The sequence below is a fragment of the Emys orbicularis genome, chromosome 4 (genome assembly GCF_028017835.1).
Source record: "Emys orbicularis isolate rEmyOrb1 chromosome 4, rEmyOrb1.hap1, whole genome shotgun sequence".
In the NCBI taxonomy this organism is placed as follows: Eukaryota; Metazoa; Chordata; order Testudines; family Emydidae; genus Emys; species Emys orbicularis.
The window spans coordinates 154,392,005-154,416,380 of NC_088686.1; the positions used below are offsets into that span (position 1 = coordinate 154,392,005).

Below are 24,376 nucleotides of genomic sequence, written 5' to 3' on the forward strand. Positions count from 1 at the left end.
TGGTGACACTATATACCTCCAGACCAGTGGCACCGCTATGGCCCCACAATATGCCAACATTTTTATGGCTGACCTGGAACAACGCTTCCTCAGCTCTCGTCCACTCACGCCCCTTCTCTACCTACACTACATTGATGACATCTTTATCATCTGGACTCATGGGAAGGAGACTCTGGAAGAATTCCACCACGATTTCAATAGCTTCCACCCCACCATCAACCTCAGCCTGGACCAATCTACACGGGAGGTCCACTTCCTAGACACCAGAGTACAAATAAGTGACGGTCACATTAACACCACACTATACCGAAAACCCACCGACCACTATGCCTACCTTCATGCCTCCAGCTTCCATCCCGGACACACCACACGATCCGTCTACAGCCAAGCGCTGAGGTACAACTGCATTTGCTCCAACCCCTCAGACAGAGACCAACACCCACAAGATCTTCACCAAGCATTCTCAAAACTACGATACCCGCACGAGGAAATAAGGAAACAGATCAACAGATCCAGACGTGTACCCAGAAACCTCCTGCTGCGAGACAAGCCCAAGAAAGAAACCAACAGAACTCCACTGGCCATCACCTACAGCCCTCAGCTAAAACCTCTCCAACGCATCATCAGTGATCTACAACCCATCCTGGACAACAATCCCTCACATTCACAGGCCTTGGGAGGCAGGCCAGTCCTCGCCCACAGACAACCCGCCAACCTTAAACATATTCTCACCAGCAACCACACACCGTACCACAGTAACTCTAACTCAGGAACCAATCCCTGCAACAAACCTCGATGCCAACTCTGCCCACATATCTACACCAGCGACACCATCACAGGACCTAACCAGATCAGCCACAACATCACCGGTTCATTCACCTGCACGTCCACCAATGTAATATACGCCATCATGTGCCAGCAATGCCCCTCTGCTATGTACATTGGCCAAACTGGACAATCCCTACATAAAAGGATAAACGGACACAAGTCAGATATCAGGAATGGCAATATACAAAAACCTGTAGGAGAACACTTCAACCTCCCTGGCCACACAATAGCAGATTTAAAGGTAGCCATCCTGCAGCAAAAAAACTTCAGGACCAGACTCCAAAGAGAAACTGCTGAGCTTCAGTTCATTTGCAAATTTGACAACATCAGCTCAGGATTAAACAAAGACTGTGAATGGCTAGCCAACTACAAAAGCAGTTTCTCCTCCCTTGGTGTTCACACCTCAACTGCTAGCAGAGGGCCTCATCCTCCCTGATTGAACTAACCTCATTATCTCTAGACTGATTCTTGCCTGCATATTTATACCTGCCTCTGGAAATTTCCACTACATGCATCTGACGAAGTGGGCATTCACCCACGAATGCTCACGCTCCTATACGTCTGTTAGTCTATAAGGTGCCACAGGACTCTTTGTCGCTTTTTACAGATCCAGACTAACACGGCTACCCCTCTGATACTTTACTTCTGCTTGGCAGTCACCTTTAATCTTCCCTCATTAAGGGTTTGTCTGCATGGGGAATTTTACAGGCCATACACAACTGTAATTATATCTCTCTCACTCCCCACGTGGACACACTTATTCCAGAATAAAAGTGTCCACATGGGAAGTTGTACCAGTATAACCATAGCGGCATAACTATACTGGTAGAACTCCTCATATAGACAAGTCCTAAAAGATACACAAACGCGCACAAGTATTCCTCCTCCTGCAACATCCCAGTTTTCAAATGATCCATATCTCCATTACCAGGCACTCTCTGTCTTGGTTCCTGACGCTGTGCCCTTACGATCAGTGTTCCCACAAAATTCAACTCCATTACCTTGCAATTCCCACTAATCCCCCCACCCCTGCCAAAGGATCTGTTCCTACCTTCACCAGCTCCTTTGCCCTCCTGAATCTCGGATCTGTCATCATAAATAAGCCAATACTTCCCGCCCATCCTTCTTACACCTTGAACTTAAGTGCCCCTCTCCAAGCAAAGAAAGTACCATACCACTGTTTTATATTACACGTGGAATCCCTATTGTGCTGCTAGAGCTAATGTCATCGGAAGTTACACTTTCTGTATTGGGTTTCTTGTTCACATGGAGGTTTACCAAGGGTGTAACAAGCTTTTGTGTTTGATTGACGCTTTTCCCACATTCAGTACATTTGTGAGGTCTCTCTCCCTGGTGCGCTGACGGTTGCTGGGTAAGGGTGAAGGTCTGATGAAAGCTTTTCCCACATTCAGTGCATTTGTGAGGTCTCGCTTTGCGATGCACTAACTGATGCTGGGAAAGGGCGAACTTCTGACGAAAGCTTCTCTCACAGTGAGGGCATTTAAAGGGCCTCTCCCCAGTGTGGATCCTCAGGTGCTTAGTCAGAGTTGATTTCTTCCTGAAGCCTTGCCCACATTCAGTGCATTTATAAGGTTTTTCCCCCGTGTGGGTTCTACAGTGACTGGAAAGGTCCCCTTTCAGCCTGAAGCTTTTGTCACAGTCAGGACACTGATAGGGTTTCTCTCCTGTGTGGATTCTCCTATGCAGAACAAGGTATGAGCTCTCTCTGAAGCTTTTCCCACAGTCAGCGCAGCTATAGGGTTTCTCCTCTTTGTGCGTCCGTAGGTGTTTACTGAGTGGCGACTTCCGTCCAAAGCTCTTCCCACAGTCAGCACATACATAAGGTTTCTCTCCCGTGTGGCTTTTTTGATGCCTTCGGAGGTGTGAGTTCCGGCGGTAGCTTTTCCCACACTCAGCACAGCTGTGTCGTTTCTCATCTGGGTGGATTTTCTGATGCAGGTCAGCGGCTGAGCTCCTACTAAAGCTTCTCTTACTTTGTGTATTCAGTTGTGCTCCCACCTTGGTTCCCTGGTAGGCGACGGTGCGGTTCAATTTCTTAGAACTTCCTTCACATACAGCAGATTCACAGTCTTTCCCCCCTGCCGGGTAAACTCGCTGCTGTCCTCTCCTTCCCCGACTCTTACCAGCATCTGCCCATTCACATCTCTGAGATGCCTCACAAGGCTCCGCTCCCACTGGCTTTTCCTGTTGGGGATGCTCATCCTTGTTCTCACTCACAATCCCATTGTGAAACCCTCTATGCATCTCTTCATTGTGGATTCTCTGATGCTGAATAAGTCTCTTTCTCAGGATAAAGACCTGGCCGCACACTGGACACTTATGGGGTCTCTCCAACTTGTGGACTGTGTAACGATGAAGAACAAGGCTTGTCTTGTGTCTGAAGCTTTTCCCGCATTCATTACATTTAGAGAGTCTCTCCCCTGTGTGAATTCTCAGATGTATCTGAAGGCACTGTTGTTGAGAAAAGCTTTGGCCACATTCATTACACTTGTAGGCACCCTTTTCTGCACAAGTTTGCTGACAATGCTTAACGAGGAGTGAGCATTTATTGAAACTTTCCCCAGGTTCAGTACCTGTGTTTGGGCTCTCCCCCGTGCAGGCTGTCTGGTGGGTGCTGGTGTCTTTGGATTTCTCTAAACTTCTTTTGCTATGAGTGGATTTACTCCTGCCTGGAGGGTCTTCCCAGAGCCTCTCTGTCCTGCCCTGACTCTCACAGGCATCTCTCCACTCAAGGCAACAGTGTCTCCCTGAGAACATCCTTTGTGGTTCTGCTCCTGTAGATACAACTTTCTGGGCTTTTTCCTCCTTCTCGCTCACCGTCCCAGCACCTGGCGGGAGAAAGAGAGAATCCAGATGCGATTCATTGCCTGTGCTGGGTGCAGACGGGGCAGCAAAGGGATTTGTCTCTGATCAGAAAACCTGATGGACAAGAAGCAAATTTCCCTAATATTTCCCTGGAGGAATGAGGAGGGGCCAGTTCTGACTCAAAGTCCCATCTGAACCTGAAGAAAAAGGCTGGGGGAGGAGAAGGCTTCAGGGTCAGGCAGGACAAGTGGGAGCCAGGAGTGACTCCTGCCCTGAGGACAGGACACAACAGAGAGTGAGATGAGATGAGACAGAACAGGAGCAGTCCTTAGTGGGTTTGCTGAGATCCCAGCTTTTCCCTCAGCCCCAGATGGTTTCCTGATTGGTGTCACTCATTCCTCACCAGTGCTAGTGCCTCTTGCGTTCTCCCTTTCATCAGAGCACTGGAGATCTGGGAACCACGGCTCTTCCCCTCGCTCTATCTGGGACAGCACATCTGGTTTAGTGATCGGAAATCCTGCTCATTGGAAAGAGGTACATGCATCACAACATATCAAGTATTTCTCGATCACTTAACTACAAAGAACAGCAAAGAAAATCTTGGAATGAAGGGGAAAGACACAATCCATATAGGTTGTCACCCATTCAGTATCCCATTTTGGCAAGCAGATTATCTGGTGGGAAATGGGCTGTGTTCCTTACAGGAGATTTAGGCCATGTCTACACTACAGGGACTATAGCAACTGCTCACCCAACGACATGAGAGTCTCGTAATTCTCCTGCATGACGTCTCTGTAGAGTTCCTTCTGCTTTTCATCCAAAAGAGCCCATTCATCTTCAGAGAAGAACACGGCCACCTCCTCAAATGTCACTGGCATCTGAAAGGACATGGGTCCCCCACTCAGCCCGTCTAGTCTGGCCACAATCCCACCAATCAGACACAAGCTGAGCAGCAAAGGGCAAAGCCATCACTGTCAATGCAGCATTATGGGGGGGGGGGGAGGTATCCCATTTCCCACTCTCCCAACCTCCTCCACACAGCAAGAGATGCCAGACTCAGCTTGCCCTCAAAGCTCCCCATCCCTACAGGGCTCTTAGCCCCAACCCAGGCCACTGAAGCAAGCACCTGGATCCACAAGGGAGCCCCACTCAGCACATGCTGTTCCCGCAATAGCCTCACCGCTCAGTCACGGGATGAACAGCCAGGGACAAAGCCTGGCCACCTGGAGGGGCATGAAGTGAGCTATCCAGGATGTGGGAGGAGCTCCACATGCACAAGGCACCTCCCAAAAAAGCGGTGTGATTATTTTATTGATGGTGGAGAAGGAAAGTTGGAAAGGCTGGGAGGAGGTGGGAGCAATGAGCGAGGACAGACAAGGAAGTAGCACGGCCCGGCAGGAAGAACAGTACAGACCATTTCACCACTCACCATAAAGCCAAATCTATGGAGTGAGGCCACCATATCTTGGTCTCCTTCATTCCCCTTATCAGGAGGAGCAGAAAGATGAGGTCCAGGTAGGTCTAAAGGATGATAAAGATACCGTTGGAGGGACCCACACAGACACATATGCTCCTGGACCTCACAACTCTACTAGGAACAGGGAACCACCCACCCTTCACACGCCACTAGACAACCAAATGCTGTTCCGATGATTTCATACAGGCTGCCTCAGGGACACCCCTCCCTGCTGTGCTATCCATGCTCCCCAACACCACATGCATTTCCACACACAACTTATTACCTAGTTGCCGTGAATACTGCAGCTTCTCTCTGAAGTCACAGCTCAGTTGTGGCCCTGGGCGGTGGAACCTCTGAGACCTTGAGCTGGACGGGGGCTCCATCATCTCAGAAATCCCTTCTCTTCCGATCACAGAAACTGAGACCTGGGAAACATAGACGTTGTTAGCTCTGTGTGAGGGACAAAGGTAGCATCTGAGGGGTAGTGACAAATGGCTCTCGGAGTCTCTACTAAACAGTTATTGAAAGCCAATGGGCCTCCCACAGATATGAAAGGGGCTCTGTGTCCCCCCACATTTCCATCTTCCAGTTTTCACCAATATCAGTTGGGTTCTGCCCATTGATAACTAGAAGAGATCCCTCAATTTTGTATTTCTTCCTTGTAGCCTTCTGCCCAGACCAAACCTTCTTCCTTCCTGGGCTGATTTTTTCTTCCTAGTGAACCTTTCTGAACTCAGGTGATGTTACCTCAATTCTACCTTTTATTTGACTGATCCTGGCACCTAGGAATATCAGATCACAATTGCACTCCTGCAGGTAGTTGGCTCTTTTTATGCTTTTTAAATGAACATTATTATTATTTATTGGTATTACCCTAGAGCCCAGGAGTCCTAGTCATGGGCCAGGATTCCATTGTATTGGGTGCTGAACAAAGAGAGAAAAATGATATTCGATTCCCCAAAGAGCTTCCCTTGTAACATAATCCCTCTACATTTGAGGGGCATCACTCAAAGGGGTATCTAATTTTCTCATGAGTCTGAGTTAACAGAATTTTATGTAATGGAAACCTTTTTGTTTGAACCTCGACCAGATCCAGATTTAGCTGTTCCTCTTACAGGATGTATTTGTCACATTCAGATCTAAAAGGTTTTGACCCTCAAAACTGAGGACACACTTTATTTTACATTTCACATTGATCATTTGGACAAGGGGGCCTGTTTGCTAAGCCATCTCTTACTTAACGGGTAGTAATTTCCAAACCATGCTAGTATAACCAAGGTACGGAGTAAATCTTTACGAATTCCCTTGGTGCTTTTGTCTAAAGACATTGGCCAGTGGGCAGCAATCTTTAATTTCCCATTTCAGCTAGGGAGAAATTTAGATTACACTAACTAGTTTAAAAGCAATGCGGTCTGTCACTCTCACTTCCATAGCCTCCTAGGGACGGTCAGGAAAGTTACAATATGTCTACACTAGAAAGGTTATGGTGGAGCCCAGCATAGCCCCCTAGTGCAGACGCAATGTACACTGACAGGAGTGTTTCTGATGGCAAGTGAACACCTCCCCGAACAGCATTAGCTATGCTGCTAGCAGCATTTTTCTTTCGGCATAGCTGTGTTCATACTGGGGGTTTTGTCAGCATAGCCATGTTACTGAGGGTGTGTGGTTTTTCAGCCCTGACTGACAGACCGACGCCGGCATAAGTTTTAAGTGGAGACCAGGCCTTAGTTCCTCTTTTAGAGTACAACCAACTTTTGGCTGCACACCCAGAAGTGTAGCTGGTGCTCTTGCTTTTTCACTGTTTCTTTTGCCTGGAAGATGTTTATCTTAAACTAAACTTTACAGAAGCAATAACTTAAAGGGACAGTTCCAGTAAATAACCCCCAAATTCCTTGTTGAAGCTAATTAATACTCCAATTGTATGGAGGTTAGACTGACTTTGCATCCACAGCTGGAATCGCAAGGTTATACATGCCAAAGATAAAACTACCTAAGCATAACATAGGCTCTTTTAATTTCTCACTTGTATTTCACAGAATCATAGACATGTAGGGCTGGAAGGGGCCTCAAAGGGTCATCCAGTCCAGTCCCCTGCGCTGAGGAAGGACCAAATAAACCTCCTAGAACATCCGTGACAGGTGTTTGTCCAACCTGTTCTTATAAGACAGCGATGATGGGGTTCCACAACTTCCCATGGAAGATTATTCCACAGCTAAACTCCCCTTCTAGCTAGAAAGCTTTTCTTAACAGTATTGGACCCAGGACTGACCCCTGTGGAACCCCACTAGATACACCCTCCCAGTTTGATAGCAAACCATTGACATTTACTCTGAGTAATTTTTACACTTTGAATAATTTTTTCAACCACCTTATCATAATTTCATCCAAACCACATTTCCCTGGTTTACTCGTGATAATGTTATCTGGGACTGTGTCAGAAGCCCAACTAAAATTGAGATATGTCATGTCTAGTGCTTCCCCTTTATCCACTAGGCCAGTGACCTTCAGCCTGCTAAGTGCCACGGCAACAGCCAGCATTAAAAACTTTTTACGAAAGGAACAGAAAAAAGAAAAGAAAAAACAGTTAAGCCATTTGAAATATAAAGTATTAAGCAAGGCTTTCATTTCAACTATATCCCTTATTCCATTTTCCTTTAGCTGTAGAATGTTTTTAGAAAAAGGGCGGGGGGGGGGGGGAGAGGAGGAAACTGTTCAGAAGTCCTTTGGATGGTGTTATGGATGATAACAACATTCTTTTTTGAGGGGGAAAGGAGAAGAAGTTAGATGAAATGGGCTGGATCTGTTTCTATTGTTAAAGTCTGATCTTGTTTCCTTGAAGACAGAACAAGACAAATGCACAGAAGAGGGAAGAGGAAAGAACAGCAAAGATAGAAAATGCAGTTCTGTCTCGCATGCTGACTCTTACTTGTAACCCAGCTCTTGGAGAAACAGAAAATGGAAAAGGTACTTGGTTGTATTGCAAGGTTTACAAATTCCTCATCCCAAAATTGGGATTTTCAAATCTTATTTGATTAGATGACATATGAACTTTTCTAATGTTAATAAAGATAAGAACTTACAACTCACTTTATTTACACCTAAAACAATCTTAACAGTGCTGCTGTTCTCTGTCTTAAAAAGTTTAGAAACACACTAGCTCTTATCACATTTTGACTGAATGCCCAGAGTGGGTAAAGATCGAAAAAATCTCCCAATCCCATCCCCCACCTTTTCCATATTTAAAGCTGCACATGTCATGAACCGTGAAACTGTCATGCACAAGTGGTTAAATTTCCTGACTTGCAAAAATTTTAGCCCTAGTGGCATTTTTACCCCTATATATTTCCTCCTTTTTAAAAGGAAGCAGCCAGCTAATGTTCTTTAGCCACATGTGCATCCATAAGCCATTTGCTACACCCAAAGGTAGTTAAAATCCACCAGCATTTTAGTCTATGGCAGACCTTGCCCACCAACATTTCACGGCTACTGAAGCAATGTAGCCGCTCCCAGAGATCTAAGCCGAATCACCAGAACTGCGCCAATTCACATACACAAAAACAACCACCACCATGTTTTGTTTTTCCAATCACAAAAATCTTTTGGGCTGCAACAACCGTTTCCAATGGTTTGAATCTCAATTTACAGTCAATGCAGTAGCAGCCTTGAATTAAGTTGGCATTCAGTTAAAAAAGAGTTACTCGTGATGTTGTCTGAGCAGAAGTTTGCTTTAGCAACTTAACCTTTAACAATTTAAAACACTTTATTTTATCACTTTTGCATTTTGCTTAAAAATGCCTTTATGTTGATGGTTCAAAGTTATTACCAGTTAGAGAAACTACAAACCTTAAGAAACACAAAACAAAGCATTTGTAAAAAGATTTCAAAAACAGTAATAACTATCAAACAAAATTATAAAACCCTCAGATTTTTCAAATAAGACCATTAGCAGATGGCTTTGCATGCCCAACCCAAACAAATTCAAACACACTTGGAGAACAATTGCTAGTTTGCCAGAGTTTTCAGCTACGGAGTACGTACATTAATCTTAACCAATTTGGGTCCATTGATTTCTGATCCCACACTCTTCCAGTTTATCAAACACAATCTTAACAGAATCCTAGGCCTGGTCTACACTACGAGTTTAGGTCGACTTTAGCCGCATTAATTCGAATTTAGCCTGGACACGTTCACACGACGAAGCCCTTTCTTTCGACTTAAAGGGCCCTTTAAACCGGTTTCTTTACTCCACCTCCGACGAGGGGATTAGCGATAAAATCGGCCTTAGGGGGTCGGAATTGGGTTAGTGTGGACGGAATTCGACGTTATTGGCCTCCGGGAGCTATCCCACAGTGCTTCATTGTGACCGCTCTGGACAGCACTCTCAACTCAGATGCACTGGCCAGGTAGACAGGAAAAGCCCCGCGAACGTTTGAATTTCATTTCCTTTTTGCTCAGCGTGGAGAGCACAGGTGACCACGCAGCTCATCAGCACAGGTAACCATGATGGAGTCCCAGGATCGCAAAAGAGCTCCAGCATGGACAGAACGGGAGGTACGGGATCTGCTCGCCATATGGGGAGATGAATCAGTGCTGGCCGAACTCCGAAGCAGTAAACGAAATGGCAAAATATTAGAAAAGGTCTCAAAGGCCATGAAGGACAGAGGCCATAACAGGGACGCACAGCAGTGCCGCGTGAAAATTAAGGAGCTAAGGCAAGCCTACCACAAAGCCAGAGAAGCAAACGGAAGGTCCGGGGCTGAGCCGCAAACATGCCGCTTCTACGCGGAGCTGCATGCCATTCTAGGGGGTGCAGCCACCACTACCCCAACCGTGTGCTATGACTCCCTCACTGGAGAAACACACAGGGAAGCGGGTTCGGGGTACGAGGAAGATAAGGATGAAGATAATGTAAATAGCTCACAGCAGCAAGGAAGCGGAGAAACCGGTTTCCCCAACAGCCAGGATATGTTTATCACCCTGGACCTGGAACCAGTAACCCCCGAACTCACCCAAGACCCTGTGGGCACACAGGGGATCTCTGGTGAGTGTACCTTTGTAAATATTACACATGGTTTAAAAGCAAGCGTGTTTAATGATTAATTTGCCCTGGCAATCGCGGCCAGTACAGCTACTGGAAAAGTCTGTTAACGTGTATGGGGATGGAGCGGAAATCCTCCAGGGACATCTCCAGAAAGCTCTCCTTCATGTACTCCCAAAGCCTTTGCAAAAGGTTTCTGGGGAGGGCTGCCTTATGCCGTCCGCCATGGTAGGACACTTTACCACACCAGGCCAGTAGCACGTAGTCTGGAATCATTGCATAACAAAAGCATGGCAGCGTATGGTCCCGGTGTTTGCTGGCATGCAGACAACATCCATTCCTTATCGCTCTTTGTTATCCTCAGGAGAGTGATATCATTCACGGTCACCTGGTTGAAATGGGGCAATTTTATTAAGGGGACATTCAGAGGTGCCCCTTCCTGCTCTGCTGAACAGAAATATTCCCCGCTGTTAGCCACGCGGTGGGGGGGAGGGGTGAAGTGATCGTCCCAGAGAATTGGGTGTGTGGGGGAGGGGAATTAGTTGGGTTTGTGCTGCACGTTAACCCTGAAACCGCAGCCCCTCCTTTTACATTGCAAACCCATTTTAAATGGCCAACCCAACGGGTGCTTGGTACGATTAATGAGAGCAGTACTGTTTTAAACCATCCCCACATGTTAACAAGGTTAAAAAAGCCAAAAGACTGTGTCTTACCATGGCTGCCTGCAAGCTGAAATCTGTGGCCTGGCACTGCGTGAGTGATCTCTCACACCAAACCGGCAGGCCCTCAATATAAGAGGAAAAATGCGACCTTGTAATGAAAGCACATGTGCTGTGTGATGTGAACAGCAAAATGTAACGTGAAAGAGTGTACCCATTGTTCTCTAAAATGTATCTTTTTTAACCACCTCCCCCTTCTCCTCCACCAGCTGCAAATGTTTCTCCTTCACAGAGGCTAGTGAATATTCGAAAGCGGAAGCGAAGGACGCGTGATGAAATGTTTACTGAACTACAGACTGCCTCCCACGCTGACAGAGCACAGCAGAATGCGTGGAGGCAGTCAATTACTGATTTTAGAAAAGCCCAATATGAGCGAGAGGAGAGGTGGTGTGCTGAATCGCGGGCTGAAGAGGAGAGGTGGCGTCAGCTTGCACACAGAAGGCAAGAGTCGATGCTCCGGCTGCTGGAGCATCAAACTGATATGCTCCTGCGTATGGTTGAGCTGCAGGAAAGGCAGCAGGAGCAGAGACCGCCGCTACAGCCCCTGTGTAACCACCAGCCCTCCTCCCCAAGTCCCATTGCCTCCTCACCCAGACGCCCAAGAACACGGTGGGGGGGCCTCCGGCCACCCAGTCACTCCACCCTAGATGATTTCCCGAGCAATAAGTGTTAAAGTTTTAAAGTTTTAAACTGCAGTGTGTCCTTTTCCTTCCCTCCTCCCCCACCCATCCCGGGCTACCTTTGCAATTATCCCCCTAGTTGTGTGATGAATTAATAAAGAATGCATGAATGTGAAGTAACAATGACTTTATTGCCTCTGCAAGTGGTGCTCGCAGGGGGGAGGGAAGGGTGGGGTGGTTGGTTTACAGGGAAGTAGAGTGAACCGGGTGGGGGGTGGTGGAGGGTTCATCAAGGAGAAACAAACAGAAGTTTCACACCGTAGCCTGGCCAGTCACAAAACTAGTTTTCAAAGCTTCTCTGATGCGCACCACGCCCTGCTGTACTCTTCTAACCGCCCTGGTGTCTGGCTGCGCGTAATCAGCGGCCAGGCGATTTGCCTCAACCTCCCACCCCGCCATAAATGTCTCCCCCTTACTCTCACAGATATTGTGGAGCGCACAGCAAGCAGCAATAACAATGGGGATATTCTTTTCGCTAAGGTCTGAGCGAGTCAGTAAGCTGCGCCAGCGCGCTTTTAAACGCCCAAATGCACATTCCACCACCATTCGGCACTTGCTCAGCCTGTAGTTGAACAGGTCCTGACTCCTGTCCAGGCTGCCTGTGTACGGCTTCATGAGCCATGGCATTAAGGGGTAGGCTGGGTCCCCAAGGATCACGATAGGCATTTCAACATCCCCAACGGTTATTTTCTGGTCCGGGAAGAAAGTCCCTTCCTCCAGCTTTTGAAACAGAACAGAGTGCCTGAAGACGCGAGCATCATGTACCCTTCCCGGCCAGCCCACGTTGATGTCGGTGAAACGTCCCTTGTGATCCACCAGGGCTTGCAGCAGCATTGAAAAGTACCCCTTGCGGTTTATGTACTCGGTGGCTTGGTGCTCCGGTGCCAAGATAGGGATATGGGTTCCGTCTATCGCCCCACCACAGTTTGGGAATCCCATTGCAGCAAAGCCATCCACTATGGCCTGCACGTTTCACAGAGTCACTACCCTTGATATCAGCAGGTCTTTGATTGCCCTGGCAACTTGGATCACAGCAGCCCCCACAGTAGATTTGCCCACTCCAAATTGATTCCCGACTGACCGGTAGCTGTCTGGCGTTGCAAGCTTCCACAGGGCTATCGCCACTCGCTTCTCAACTGTGAGGGCTGCTCTCATCCTGGTATTCTGGCGCTTCAGGGCAGGGGAAAGCAAGTCACAAAGTTCCATGAAAGTGCCCTTACGCATGCGAAAGTTTCGCAGCCACTGGGAATCGTCCCACACCTGCAGCACGATGCGGTCCCACCAGTCTGTGCTTGTTTCCCGGGCCCAGAATCGGCGTTCCACGGCATGAACCTGCCCCAGGAACACCATGATTTCCATATTGCTGGGGCCTGTGCCTTGTTAGAGGTCTAGGTCCATGTCCATTTCCTCATCACTCTCGTCGCCGCGCTGCAATCGCCTCCTCCTCGGCTGGTCCTGGTTTTGCTTTGGCATGTCCTGGCTCTGCATATACTCCAGGACAATGCGCGTGGTGTTCATAGTGCTCATAATTGCCGCGGTGATCTGAGCGGGCTCCATGATCCCAGTGCTATGGCGTCTGGTCTGAAAAAAGGCGCGAAACTAGTATCTGAAGGACCAGGGGAAGGAGAGAGGGAGGGAGGGAGGGAGGGAGGGGCGAGTGACGACATGGCGTACAGGTACAGGGAATTAAAATCAAGAAAGGTGGCTGTGCATCAGGGAGAAATACAAACAACGGTCACACAGAATGCCCCTCCCCCCCCCCGAGATTGAACTCCTAAGCCTGGGTTTAGCGGGCCATTGATTTGACGGAGGGAGGGGGGAAGGAAATGAATACAGAACAAATCTATTTTTTACATCTTAATACGACGGTGCAGCATGACTGATAGCCCTCGACATTTTCTGGGTGCTTGGCAGCAAATACTGGGCGCTTGGCAGTATGATGATGACGGATACCAGTCATAATATACTATTTACTGCCAAAAGGCAAGGGGTTGCTGCTGTGTAGCAATGTAGCCCCACGTCTGCCAGCCACATGTCTGCCAGCACCCAGATCGCCCTCGGCCTCTTCTGGGTGCTTAGCAGACAATACTTGGCAGAAAATAGTATACTACGACTGATAGCCATCATTGTCAAGACAGTTCGATAGGTGTCAATGATTGATGGCCACGGCTGTCCGACGAGGACGGTTACCAGTCGTAATAAGCCATCTACTGCCAAAAGGCAAAAGGTAAGGGGCTGGTGCAATGCAGCCCTACGGCTGCCAGCCCCACAGCTACCAGCACCCAGATCGCTGATGAAGGCTACCAGTGATGCTGCACCGTCTACCGCCAAAAGGCAGTTAGCTGCTGCTGCTGTGTAGCAATGCAGTCCCACGTCTGCCAGCACCCGGATGACATATGGTGACGGTGAGCTGAGCTGAGCGGGCTCCATGCTTGCCGTGGTATGTTGTCTGCACAGGTAACCCAGGTAAAAAGGCGCGAATCTATTGTCTGCCGTTGCTGTGACGGAGGGGGAGGGGCCTGACGCAATGTACCCAGAACCCCCCGCGGCACTGTTTTGCATCATTCGGGCATTGCGATCTCAACCCATAATTCCAATGGGCGCCGGAGACTGCGGGAACTGTGGGATAGCTACCCATAGTGCAATGCGCCGGAAGTCGACGCTAGCCTCGGTACTGTGGACGCGGTCCGCCGACTTCATGCACTTAGAGCATTTTATGTGGGGACACACACAATCGGCTGCATACAACCGATTTCTATAAAACCGGCTTCTATAAATTCGACCTAATTTCGTAGTGTAGACATACCCCTAGAGTTATAGGATTTACAAATCTCGTTTGATTAGATGCTATCAAAATCACAGTTAAACCCTTCCCAGGTTAATAAAGCTAAGAACTCACTTCATTTGTAGCTAAAACAAACTTAAAACTGTGGCTGGGTGGAAAAGCTTCCCCCACTGATTTCTGATCCCACACACCTCTTGTTTACCAGACATGATTTTAACACAATCCTAGAGTTAGATCAGCAGGCCTGTTTGTTTTGAGTAACCCAATCTGTCTGTTTCCCTTTTGTACCTTTTCCCATTAGTATTTTTTATAGGTGACTTGAACGTTTTATAAAATTTTAGCCATTTTCCCACAGTTGGTGTAGGCCTGTCTGGCCCCAGTTATTACAACAGGTGTACATGTAATGTAGTTTTTATTACCACAGTGCTTCGGAGGCGTACTCCTGGACCATGGTCCCATTCTGCTAGGCACAGCAGTGTGAAATGCAAGTTTGGATGTAAATATCACTAGGCGGAATCGTCACTAAAAGGAAATTAGTACGTACAGTTTTCTTTCTCCGGCTATGAACTCCGATGGTTCCTCTTACTGTTGCTGAGTCTCTGAGTTGATGGAGTTTCTTCTTGGTGGTTTCTAGAGACTATGGAACAGAGAGATTCTAGTAGGGTAAAAATCTTCCGTAACTCAGGAAACATCTTTTCTACAAGGGACCCACTGATTTTCAAATATAGTTGGTTTTCAACCAATTGCACCAAAGAAATTATTTTTTTCAGAGGCTTTCACAGGAAGCTTTGAGCTTAAAGCAAACTCTACTGCTCTGTGTCTGTGAAGTTCCTACTTCATTCACATCAGAGCCCTGAGCTACTTCCGCTTTTTCAGTAAAAAATGATCAAATGAGGAGAGTTCTTTATAGCTCTTCTCCATTTTCAACCAGTTACACTGAAGAAATTATTCTGTTGAAGAAGTTCTCAGCAGGAAGCTTTTCGCTTAAAGCAAACTCTACCACTTGGAGTCTGCTTGTAACAACAGGAACATACTGGAATAAGGAACTTCCTCCCCCCCCCCCCCCAGGGTGAAGAGCCCTGAGTTACTAACCCTTTTTCAGTAATAATCAATGATGAGATACGGAGGGCCTCTACGGCTTTCCAGCTTTTCCTTTTCAAAGCATGCGGCTGGCTAGTGTGGAAGGGAGATACACGGACATTGAGAGAGAGACAATCCTTTTTTTGTTCACGTGGATTAAAGATTTGCCTTATTAGCTACTCTTTTGTAACTTTGTCATTTCTACAGTGTTATATTTTACATTTTTTTCATTTACTGTCACTTTCTTAAAGTGCCCAGTTTTAGGTACCAAACTTAAGACAAATTGGAGAGGGGCCAGAAGACAGCAAAATAAATAAATAAAATAGTAAGAGATTCAGAAAACCTGACCTATGAGGAAAGGTTAAAAAATCTGGAACGTTTAGTCTTGAGAAAAGAAACTGAAGGTGGACTTGATAATAGTCTTCAAATATGTTAAGGGCTCCTATAAAAAGAGGATGGTGATCAATTGTTCTCCATGTCAACTGAAAACAGGAGAAGAAGCAATTGGCTTAATCTACAAGGGAGATTGCGGCCTGGTCTACACTACGAGTTTAGGTCGACTTTAGAAGGGTTAAATTGAATTAAGCCTGGACACGTCCACACGATGAAGCCCTTTCTTTCGACTTAAAGGGCCCTTTAAACCGGTTTCTTTACTCCACCTCCGACGAGGGGATTAGCGCTAAAATCGGCCTTTGCGGGTCAGATTTGGGGTAGTGTGGACGGAATTCGACGTTATTGGCCTCCGGGAGCTATCCCACAGTTCTTCATTGTGACCGCTCTGGACAGCGCTCTCAACTCAGATGCACTGACCAGGTAGACAGGAAAAGCCCCGCGAACTTTTGAATTTCATTTCCTGTTTGCCCAGCGTGGAGAGCACAGGTGACCACGCAGAGCTCATCAGCACAGGTAACCATGATGGAGTCCCAGGATCGCAAAAGAGCTCCAGCATGGACCGAACGGGAGGTACGGGATCTGCTCGCCATATGGGGAGATGAATCAGTGCTGGCTGAACTCCGTAGCAGTAAACGAAATGGCAAAATATTAGAAAAGGTCTCAAAGGCCATGAAGGACAGAGGCCATAACAGGGACGCACAGCAGTGCCGCGTGAAAATTAAGGAGCTACGGCAAGCCTACCACAAAGCCAGAGAGGCAAACGGAAGGTCTTGGGCAGAGCCGCAAACATGCCGCTTCTACGCGGAGCTGCATGCCATGCTAGGGGGTGTAGCCACCACTACCCCAACCGTGTGCTATGACTCCCTCACTGGAGAAACACACAGGGAAGCGGGTTCGGGGTACGAGGAAGATGATGATGATGAAGACAATGAAGATAGCTCACAGCAAGGAAGCGGAGAAACCGGTTTCCCCAACAGCCAGGATATGTTTATCACCCTGGACCTGGAACCAGTAACCCCCGAACTCACCCAAGGCGTGCTCCCAGACCCTGAGGGCACACAAGGGACCTCTGGTGAGTGTACCTTTGTAAATATTACACATGGTTTAAAAGCAAGCGTGTTTAATGATTAATTTGCCCTGGCAATCGCGGCCAGTCCAGCTACTGGAAAAGTCTGTTAACGTGTATGGGGATGGAGCGGAAATCCTCCAGGGACATCTCCAGAAAGCTCTCCTTCATGTACTCCCAAAGCCTTTGCAAAAGGTTTCTGGGGAGGGCTGCCTTATCCCGTCCGCCATGGTAGGACACTTTACCACGCCAGGCCAGTAGCACGTAGTCTGGAATCATTGCATAACAAAGCATGGCAGCGTATGGTCCCGGTGTTTGCTGGCATGCAGACAACATCCATTCCTTATCTCTCTTTGTTATCCTCAGGAGAGTGAGATCATTCACGGTCACCTGGTTGAAATGGGGCAATTTTATTAAGGGGGCATTCAGAGGTGCCCCTTCCTGCTCTGCTGAACAGAAATATTCCCCGCTGTTAGCCACGCGGTGGGGGGGAGGGGTGAAGTGATCATCCCAGAGAATTGGGTGTGTGTGTGGGGGGGTAGTTGGGTTTGTACTGCATGTTAACCCGGAAACCGCAGCCCCTCCTTTTACATTGCAAACCCATTTTAAATGGCCAACCCAACGAGTGCTTGGTATGGGAAATGAGAGCGCTACTGTTTGAAACCATTCCCACATGTTAACAAGGTTAAAAAAGCCAAAAGACTGTCTTACCATGGCTGCCTGCAAGCCGAAATCTGTGGCCTGGCACTGCGTGGGTGATCTCTCACACCAAACCGGCAGGCCCTCAATATAAGAGGAAAAATGCGACCTTGTAACGAAAGCATATGTGCTGTGTAATGTGAACAGCAAAATTTAACGTGAAAGAGTGTACCCATTGTTCTCTAAAATGTGTCTTTTTTAACCACCTCTCCCTTGTCCTCCACCAGCTGCAAATGTTTCTCCTTCACAGAGGCTAGTGAAGATTAGAAAGAGAAAACGGAGGACGTGGGATGATATGTTCACGGAACTCCAGATGTCCTCCCACGCTGACAGAGCACAGCAGAATGCGTGGAGGAAGTCAATGTCAGACTACAGAAAAGCACAATATGAACGAGAGGAGAGGTGGCGGGCTGAATCGCGGGATGAACAGAGCAAGTTGCGGGCTGAAGATGATAGGTGGCGTCAGCTTGCAGACAGAAGGCAAGAGTCGATGCTCCGGCTGCTGGAGCATCAAACTGATATGCTCCAGTGTATGGTTGAGCTGCAGGAAAGGCAGCAGGAGCAGAGACCGCCGCTACAGCCCCTGTGTAACCAACAGCCCTCCTCCCCAAGTTCCATAGCCTCCTCACCCAGACGCCCAAGAACACGGTGGGGGGGCCTCCGGCCACCCAGTCACTCCACCCCAGATGATTGCCCTAGCATCAGAAGGCTGGCCTTCAATAAGAGTTACAGTTTTAAACTGCAGTGTGTCCTTTTCCTTCCCTCCTCCCCCACCCATCCCGGGATACCTTGGCAATTATCCCCCTAGTTGTGTGATGAATTAATAAAGAATGCATGAATGTGAAGTAACAATGACTTTATTGCCTCTGCAAGCGGTGCTCGAAGGGGGGAGGGGAGGGGAGGGTGGGGTGGTTGGTTTACAGGGAAGTAGAGTGAACCCGGTGTGTGTGTGTGTGGGGGGCGCAGAGGGTTCATCAAGGAGAAACAAACAGAAGTTTCACACCGTAGCCTGGCCAGTCACAAAACTAGTTTTCAAAGCTTCTCTGATGCGCACCACACCCTGCTGTACTCTTCTAACCACCCTGGTGTCTGGCTGCGCGTAATCAGCGGCCAGGCGATTTGCCTCAACCTCCCACCCCGCCATAAATGTCTCCCCCTTACTCTCACAGATATTGTGGAGCGCACAGCAAGCAGCAATAACAATGGGGATATTCTTTTCGCTGAGGTCTGAGTGAGTCAGTAAGCTGCACCAGCGCGCTTTTAAACGTCCAAATGCACATTCCACCACCATTCGGCACTTGCTCAGCCTGTAGTTGAACAGGTCCTGACTCCTGTCCAGGCTGCCTGTGTACGGCTTCATGAGCCATGGCATTAAGGGGTAGGCTGGGTCCCCAAGGATCACGATAGGCATTTCAACATCCCAAACGGTTATTTTCTGGTCCGGGAAGAAAGTCCCTTCCTCCAGCTTTCGAAACAGACCAGAGTGCCTGAAGACGCGAGCATCATGGTCCTTTCCCGGCCATCCCACGTTGATGTTGGTGAAACGTCCCTTGTGATCCACCAGGGCTTGCAGCAGCATTGAAAAGTACCCCTTGCAGTTTATGTACTCGGTGGCTTGGTGCTCCGGTGTCAAGATAGGGATATGGGTTCCGTCTATGGCCCCACCACAGTTTGGGAATCCCATTGCAGCAAAGCCATCCACTATGGCCTGCACGTTTCCCAGAGTCACTACCCTTGATATCAGCAGGTCTTTGATTGCCCTGGCAACTTGGATCACAGCAGCCCCCACAGCAGATTTGCCCACTCCAAATTGATTCCCGACTGACCGGTAGCTGTCTGGCGTTGCAAGCTTCCACAGGGCTATCGCCACTCGCTTCTCAACTGTGAGGGCTGCTCTCATCCTGGTATTCTGGCAGGGGAAAGCAAGTCACAAAGTTCCATGAAAGTGCCCTTACGCATGCGAAAGTTTCGCAGCCACTGGGAATCGTCCCACACCAGCAACACGATGCGGTCCCACCAGTCTGTGCTTGTTTCCAGGGCCCAGAATCGGCATTCCATGGCATGAACCTGCCCCAGTAACACCATGATTTGCAAATTGCTGGGGCCCGTACCTTGTGTGAGGGCTGTGTCCATGTCAATTTCCTCATCACTCTCGTCGCCGCGCTGCAATCGCCTCATCGGCTGGTTCTGGTTTTGCTTTGGCATGTTCTGGCTCTGCATATACTCCAGGACAATGCGCGTGGTGTTCATAGTGCTCATAATTGCCGCGGTGATCTGAGTGGGCTCCATGATCCCAGTGCTATGGCGTCTGGTCTGAAAAAAGGCGCGAAACTGACGGACGGAGGGAGGGGTGACTGACGACATGGCGTACAGGTACAGGGAATTAAAATCAATAAAGGTGGCTGTGCATCAGGGAGAAACACAAACAACTGTCACACAGAATGGCCCCCCCAAAGATTGAACTCAAAACCCTGGGTTTAGCAGGCCGTTGATTTCATGGAGGGAAGGGGAAGCAAATGAATACATCATTTTTTAGATCTTAAGCTGGCAGCAGACGGTGCAGCATGACTGATAGCCCTCGGCATCTTCTGGGTACTTGGCAGAAGATACTGTACTATGACTGCTAGCCATCATCGTCAAGACGGTTCAATCGGAATGCCGGCAGGACTGAGTCTCCAGGAGACAAAGCATGTCTGCCCAGGTGCCTCTGACTGAACTGGAATACGACGATGACGGATATCAATCTTAATACACCATCTACTGCCAAAAGGCAAGGGGCTGCTGCTGTGTAGCAATGCAGCCCCACGTCTGCCGGCACCCAGATAGCCGATGAAGGCTACCAGTCATACTGCACCGTCTACTGCCAAAAGGCAATTAGCTGCTGCTGTGTAGCAATGCAGTGCCACGTCTGCCGGCACCCAGATGACATATGGTGACGGTGAGCTGAGCTGAGCGGGCTCCATGCTTGCCGTGGTATGTTGTCTGCACAGGTAACCCAGGTAAAAAGGTGCGAATCGATTGTCTGCCGTTGCTCTGACGGAGGGGGAGGGGCCTGACGGCATGTACCCAGAACCCCCCGCGACACTGTTTTGCATCATCAGGCATTGGGATCTCAACCCAGAATTCCAATGGGCGGCGGAGACTGCGGGAACTGTGGGATAGCTACCCACAGTGCAACGCTCCGGAAGTCGACGCTAGCCTCGGTACTGTGGACGCAGTCCGCCGGCTTCATGCACTTAGAGCATTTTATGTGGGGACACACACAATCGACTGTATAAAACCGATTTCTATAAAACCGGCTTCTATAAATTCAACCTAATTTCATAGTGTAGACATACCCTTAGAGAGCTCAATGGGTTTAGCTTCGCAAAAAGAAGATTCAGAGGTGATTTGTTACCATTTAAATGCCTTTATGGGGAGAAAATCTCAGGGCCTAAAGGGCTGTTTAATCTAGTGGAAAAAGGCAGAGCCACCGCCAATGACTGCAAGCTGAAGCAAGCTAAATTTGAATTAGCAATAAGTACCAAATTTTTAAACCACTGGAACAAACTACTAAGGGAAGTTTATATAAACCTATGGAGCTGATTTCCACTAGATAGCATTGAGATTTGGACCGCATGGAATTTTGATAAAGGATCAGATAGAAACAGAGATAACGAAAACCTCCAGAGTTACACTAGCTGAATTAATATATAATGTATATATGAGGAATCTGTTTCAGGGCACAAGCCAACAACTGGTTGACAGGATTAGACAGAAACTTTTGCTAGGGAGAGATTTCCCTATAATTGTCCACTACGGGGTTTCCTGGCATCTGAAATAACCTGGGTCCCCCACTCAGCACCTGCCTGCTCTGGCCACAATCCCACCCCTCAGACACAAGCTGAGCAGCAAAGGGCAAAGACATCACTGTCAACGCAGCATTATGGGGGGGAGGAATCCCATTTCCCACTCTCCCAACCTCCTCCACACAGCAAGAGATGCCAGACTCAGCCTGCCCACAGAGCTCCCCATTCCTCCAGAACTCAGCCCCAACTCAGGCCACTGAAACAAGCACCGTTTCACAACTCACCATAAAGCCAAACCTACAGAGCGAGGCCACCATCTCCTGGTCTCTTTCATTCCCCTTATAAGGAACAAACAAATAGGGCGCAGGAAGATCTAAAGGATTACAAAGATACCGTTAGAGGGACCCACACAGACACACACACTCCTGGACCTCACAACTCTACTAGGAACACTGATTCACCCAGCCTCCACATGCCATTAGACAGCCAAACGCTGTCCCAATGATTTCATACAGGCTGCCTTGGGGACTCCCCTCCCTGCTGTGCTATCCATGCTCCCCAACATCACATGCATCTCCACACACAACTTATTACCTAGTTGCCGTGAATACTGCAGCTTCTCTCTGAGGTCACAGCTCAGTTGTGGTCCTGGGCAGTGGAACCTCTGTGACCTTGAGCTGGACGGGGGCTCCATCGTCTCAGAAATCCCTTCTCTTCCGATCACACAAACTGAGACCTGGGAAACATAGATGTTGTTAGCTCTGTGTGAGGGACAAAGGTAGCATCTGAGGGGTAGTGACCAATGGCTCTCAGATTCTCTACTAAACAGAGTTATTGAAAGCCGATGGGCCTGCCACACACACGAAAGGGGCTCTGTGTCCCCCCACATTTCCATCTTCCAGTTTTCACCAATATCAGTTGTGTTCTGCACATTGAGGACTAGAAGAGATCCCTCAATTTTGTATTTCTTCCTTGTAGTCTTCTGCCCAGAACAAACCTTCTTCCTTCCTGGGCTGATTTTTTCTTCCTAGTGAACCTTTCTGCACTCAGGTGATGTTACCTCAATTCTGCCTTTTATTTGACTGGTCCTGGCACCTAGGAATATCAGATCACAATTGCACTCCTGCAGGTAGTTGGCTCTTTTTATGCTTTTTAATTATTATTATTTATGTTCCCTTAGAGCTCAGGACTCTTAATCATGGGGCAAGACCCCATTGTATCAGGCACTGAAAAAGGACAGAACAAAAAAAGACAGTCTTTAACCCAAAGAGCTTCCCTTGTAACATAATCCTTCTACATTTCAGGGGCATCACTCAAAGGTTTTACAATTTTCTCATGAGTATGAATTTACAGAATTTTATTTAATGGCAACCTTTTTGTTGGAACTTGTACCAGATCCAGATTTAACTGTTCCTTTTTCGAGACTCTTAAGGAATTTGAAATATACAGTACTACATAAGGCTTTCATTTAAACTATACGCCTTATTCCATTTTCCTTTAGCTGTAGAGAGTATTCAAGAGAGGGGAGGAGGAAACCCTGAGAAGCAGTCTTTTTGATGTTCCTATGGATGGTAACAACATTCCTTTTCGGGGGGCGGCTGAGGGGAGGGGGAAGAGAAGAAGTTAGATGAAATGGGCTGGAGCTGTTGTTTCTGTTGTTAAAGTCTGATCTCGTTTCTGTGAAGACAAAACAAGACAAATGTGCAGAAAAAGGGAGAGGAAAGAACAGCAAAGATAGAAAATCCAGTTCTGTCTCGCATGCTGATTCGCAACCCAGCTGTTGTAGAAATGGGCGGGGTGGGGGAGGAAAGTACTTGCTTGTATTGTAAGGTTTGCACATTCCTCATCCCAAAATTGGGATTTTCAAATCTTATTTGATTAGATGCTACAAACATCACATTTGAACCTTTCCAATGCTAATAAAGATAAGAACTTACAACTCATTGGATTTGTACCTATAAACTTAAAACTGATGGTGGTCTCTTGTCTTCAGATTTTTAGAAACAGAAACAGACTAGCTCTTGTCACATTTTTCCTCCGAGTCTAGATTGGGGAAAGAGCGAAAATCTTTCCCCACCCCCCACCCCTCTTGCGGAACTTCAGCGGCAGCTCAAAGAGGAAAAGAGGGACCCGCTGCCGAATTGCCGCTGAAGACCCGGACGTGCCGCCCCTTTCCATTGGCTGCCCCAAGCACCTGCTTCCATTGCTGGTGCCTGGAGCCGGCCCTGCAAGTGGTTAAACTTGCTGACTAGCAGAAATTTTAGCCCTTGTGTCATTTTTACCCCTGTATATTTCCTCCTTTTAAAAAGAAGCAGCCAGTGAATGTTCTTTGGAACCAATTTTGCATCCATGAGCCATTTGCTACACCCAAAGGTAGTACACCCTACAGCAGGCCTTGCCCACCAACATTTCACGGCCACTGAGGCAATTTAGCCGCTCCCAGAGGTCTAATTCGAACCACTAGAACTGCGCTGTTTCACATAACAAAATCCACCACCAACACGTTGTTTTGTTTTTCCAATCACAAAAAAATCTTGAGGGTTGCAACAGCCCTTGCGGATGGTTTGAAACTCAATTTACAGTCAATGTACAGCCCTGAATTAAGCTGCCATTCCGCTGAAAAATGTTATCCGAGCAGAAGTTTGCTTTAGCAACTTAACAATTTAAAACACTTTATTTTATCACTTTTGCATTTTGCTTAAAAATGACTTTACGTTGAAAGTTCAAAGTTACCACCAGTTAGGGAAACTACAAACCTTAAAATACACAAAAGAAAAACAAAGCATTTGTAAAAAAAGATTTAAAAACCAGTAATAACTATCAAACAAAATTATAAAACCCTCTGATTTTTTAAAGAAGAACATTAGCAGACGGCTTTGCATGCTCAGCCCAAACACACTTGGATAACAATTGGTAATTTGCCAGAGTATGTACGTTAACCTTAACCAATTTTGGTGCATTGATTTCTGATCCCAGACTCCCGTTGTTTACCAGACACGATTGTAACAATTCTAG

The 24,376-nt window shown here is 47.7% G+C and overlaps 1 protein-coding gene across 1 annotated transcript in view; it reads right to left on the reverse strand.

Moving 5' to 3' along the window:
- The window catches only part of LOC135877954 (zinc finger protein 420-like), a 71,387-nt gene that overhangs the window by 9,360 nt on the left and 37,651 nt on the right, over window positions 1-24,376 (reverse strand). The window contains exons 8-11 of the mRNA XM_065403475.1: window positions 21,646-21,734; window positions 5,084-5,175; window positions 4,406-4,599; window positions 2,297-3,677 (exon numbers count right to left, since the gene is read on the reverse strand). Of these exons, the coding sequence (XP_065259547.1) occupies window positions 2,297-3,677; window positions 4,406-4,599; window positions 5,084-5,175; window positions 21,646-21,734 (1,756 nt within the window). The remainder of the gene's footprint in view (window positions 1-2,296; window positions 3,678-4,405; window positions 4,600-5,083; window positions 5,176-21,645; window positions 21,735-24,376) is intronic.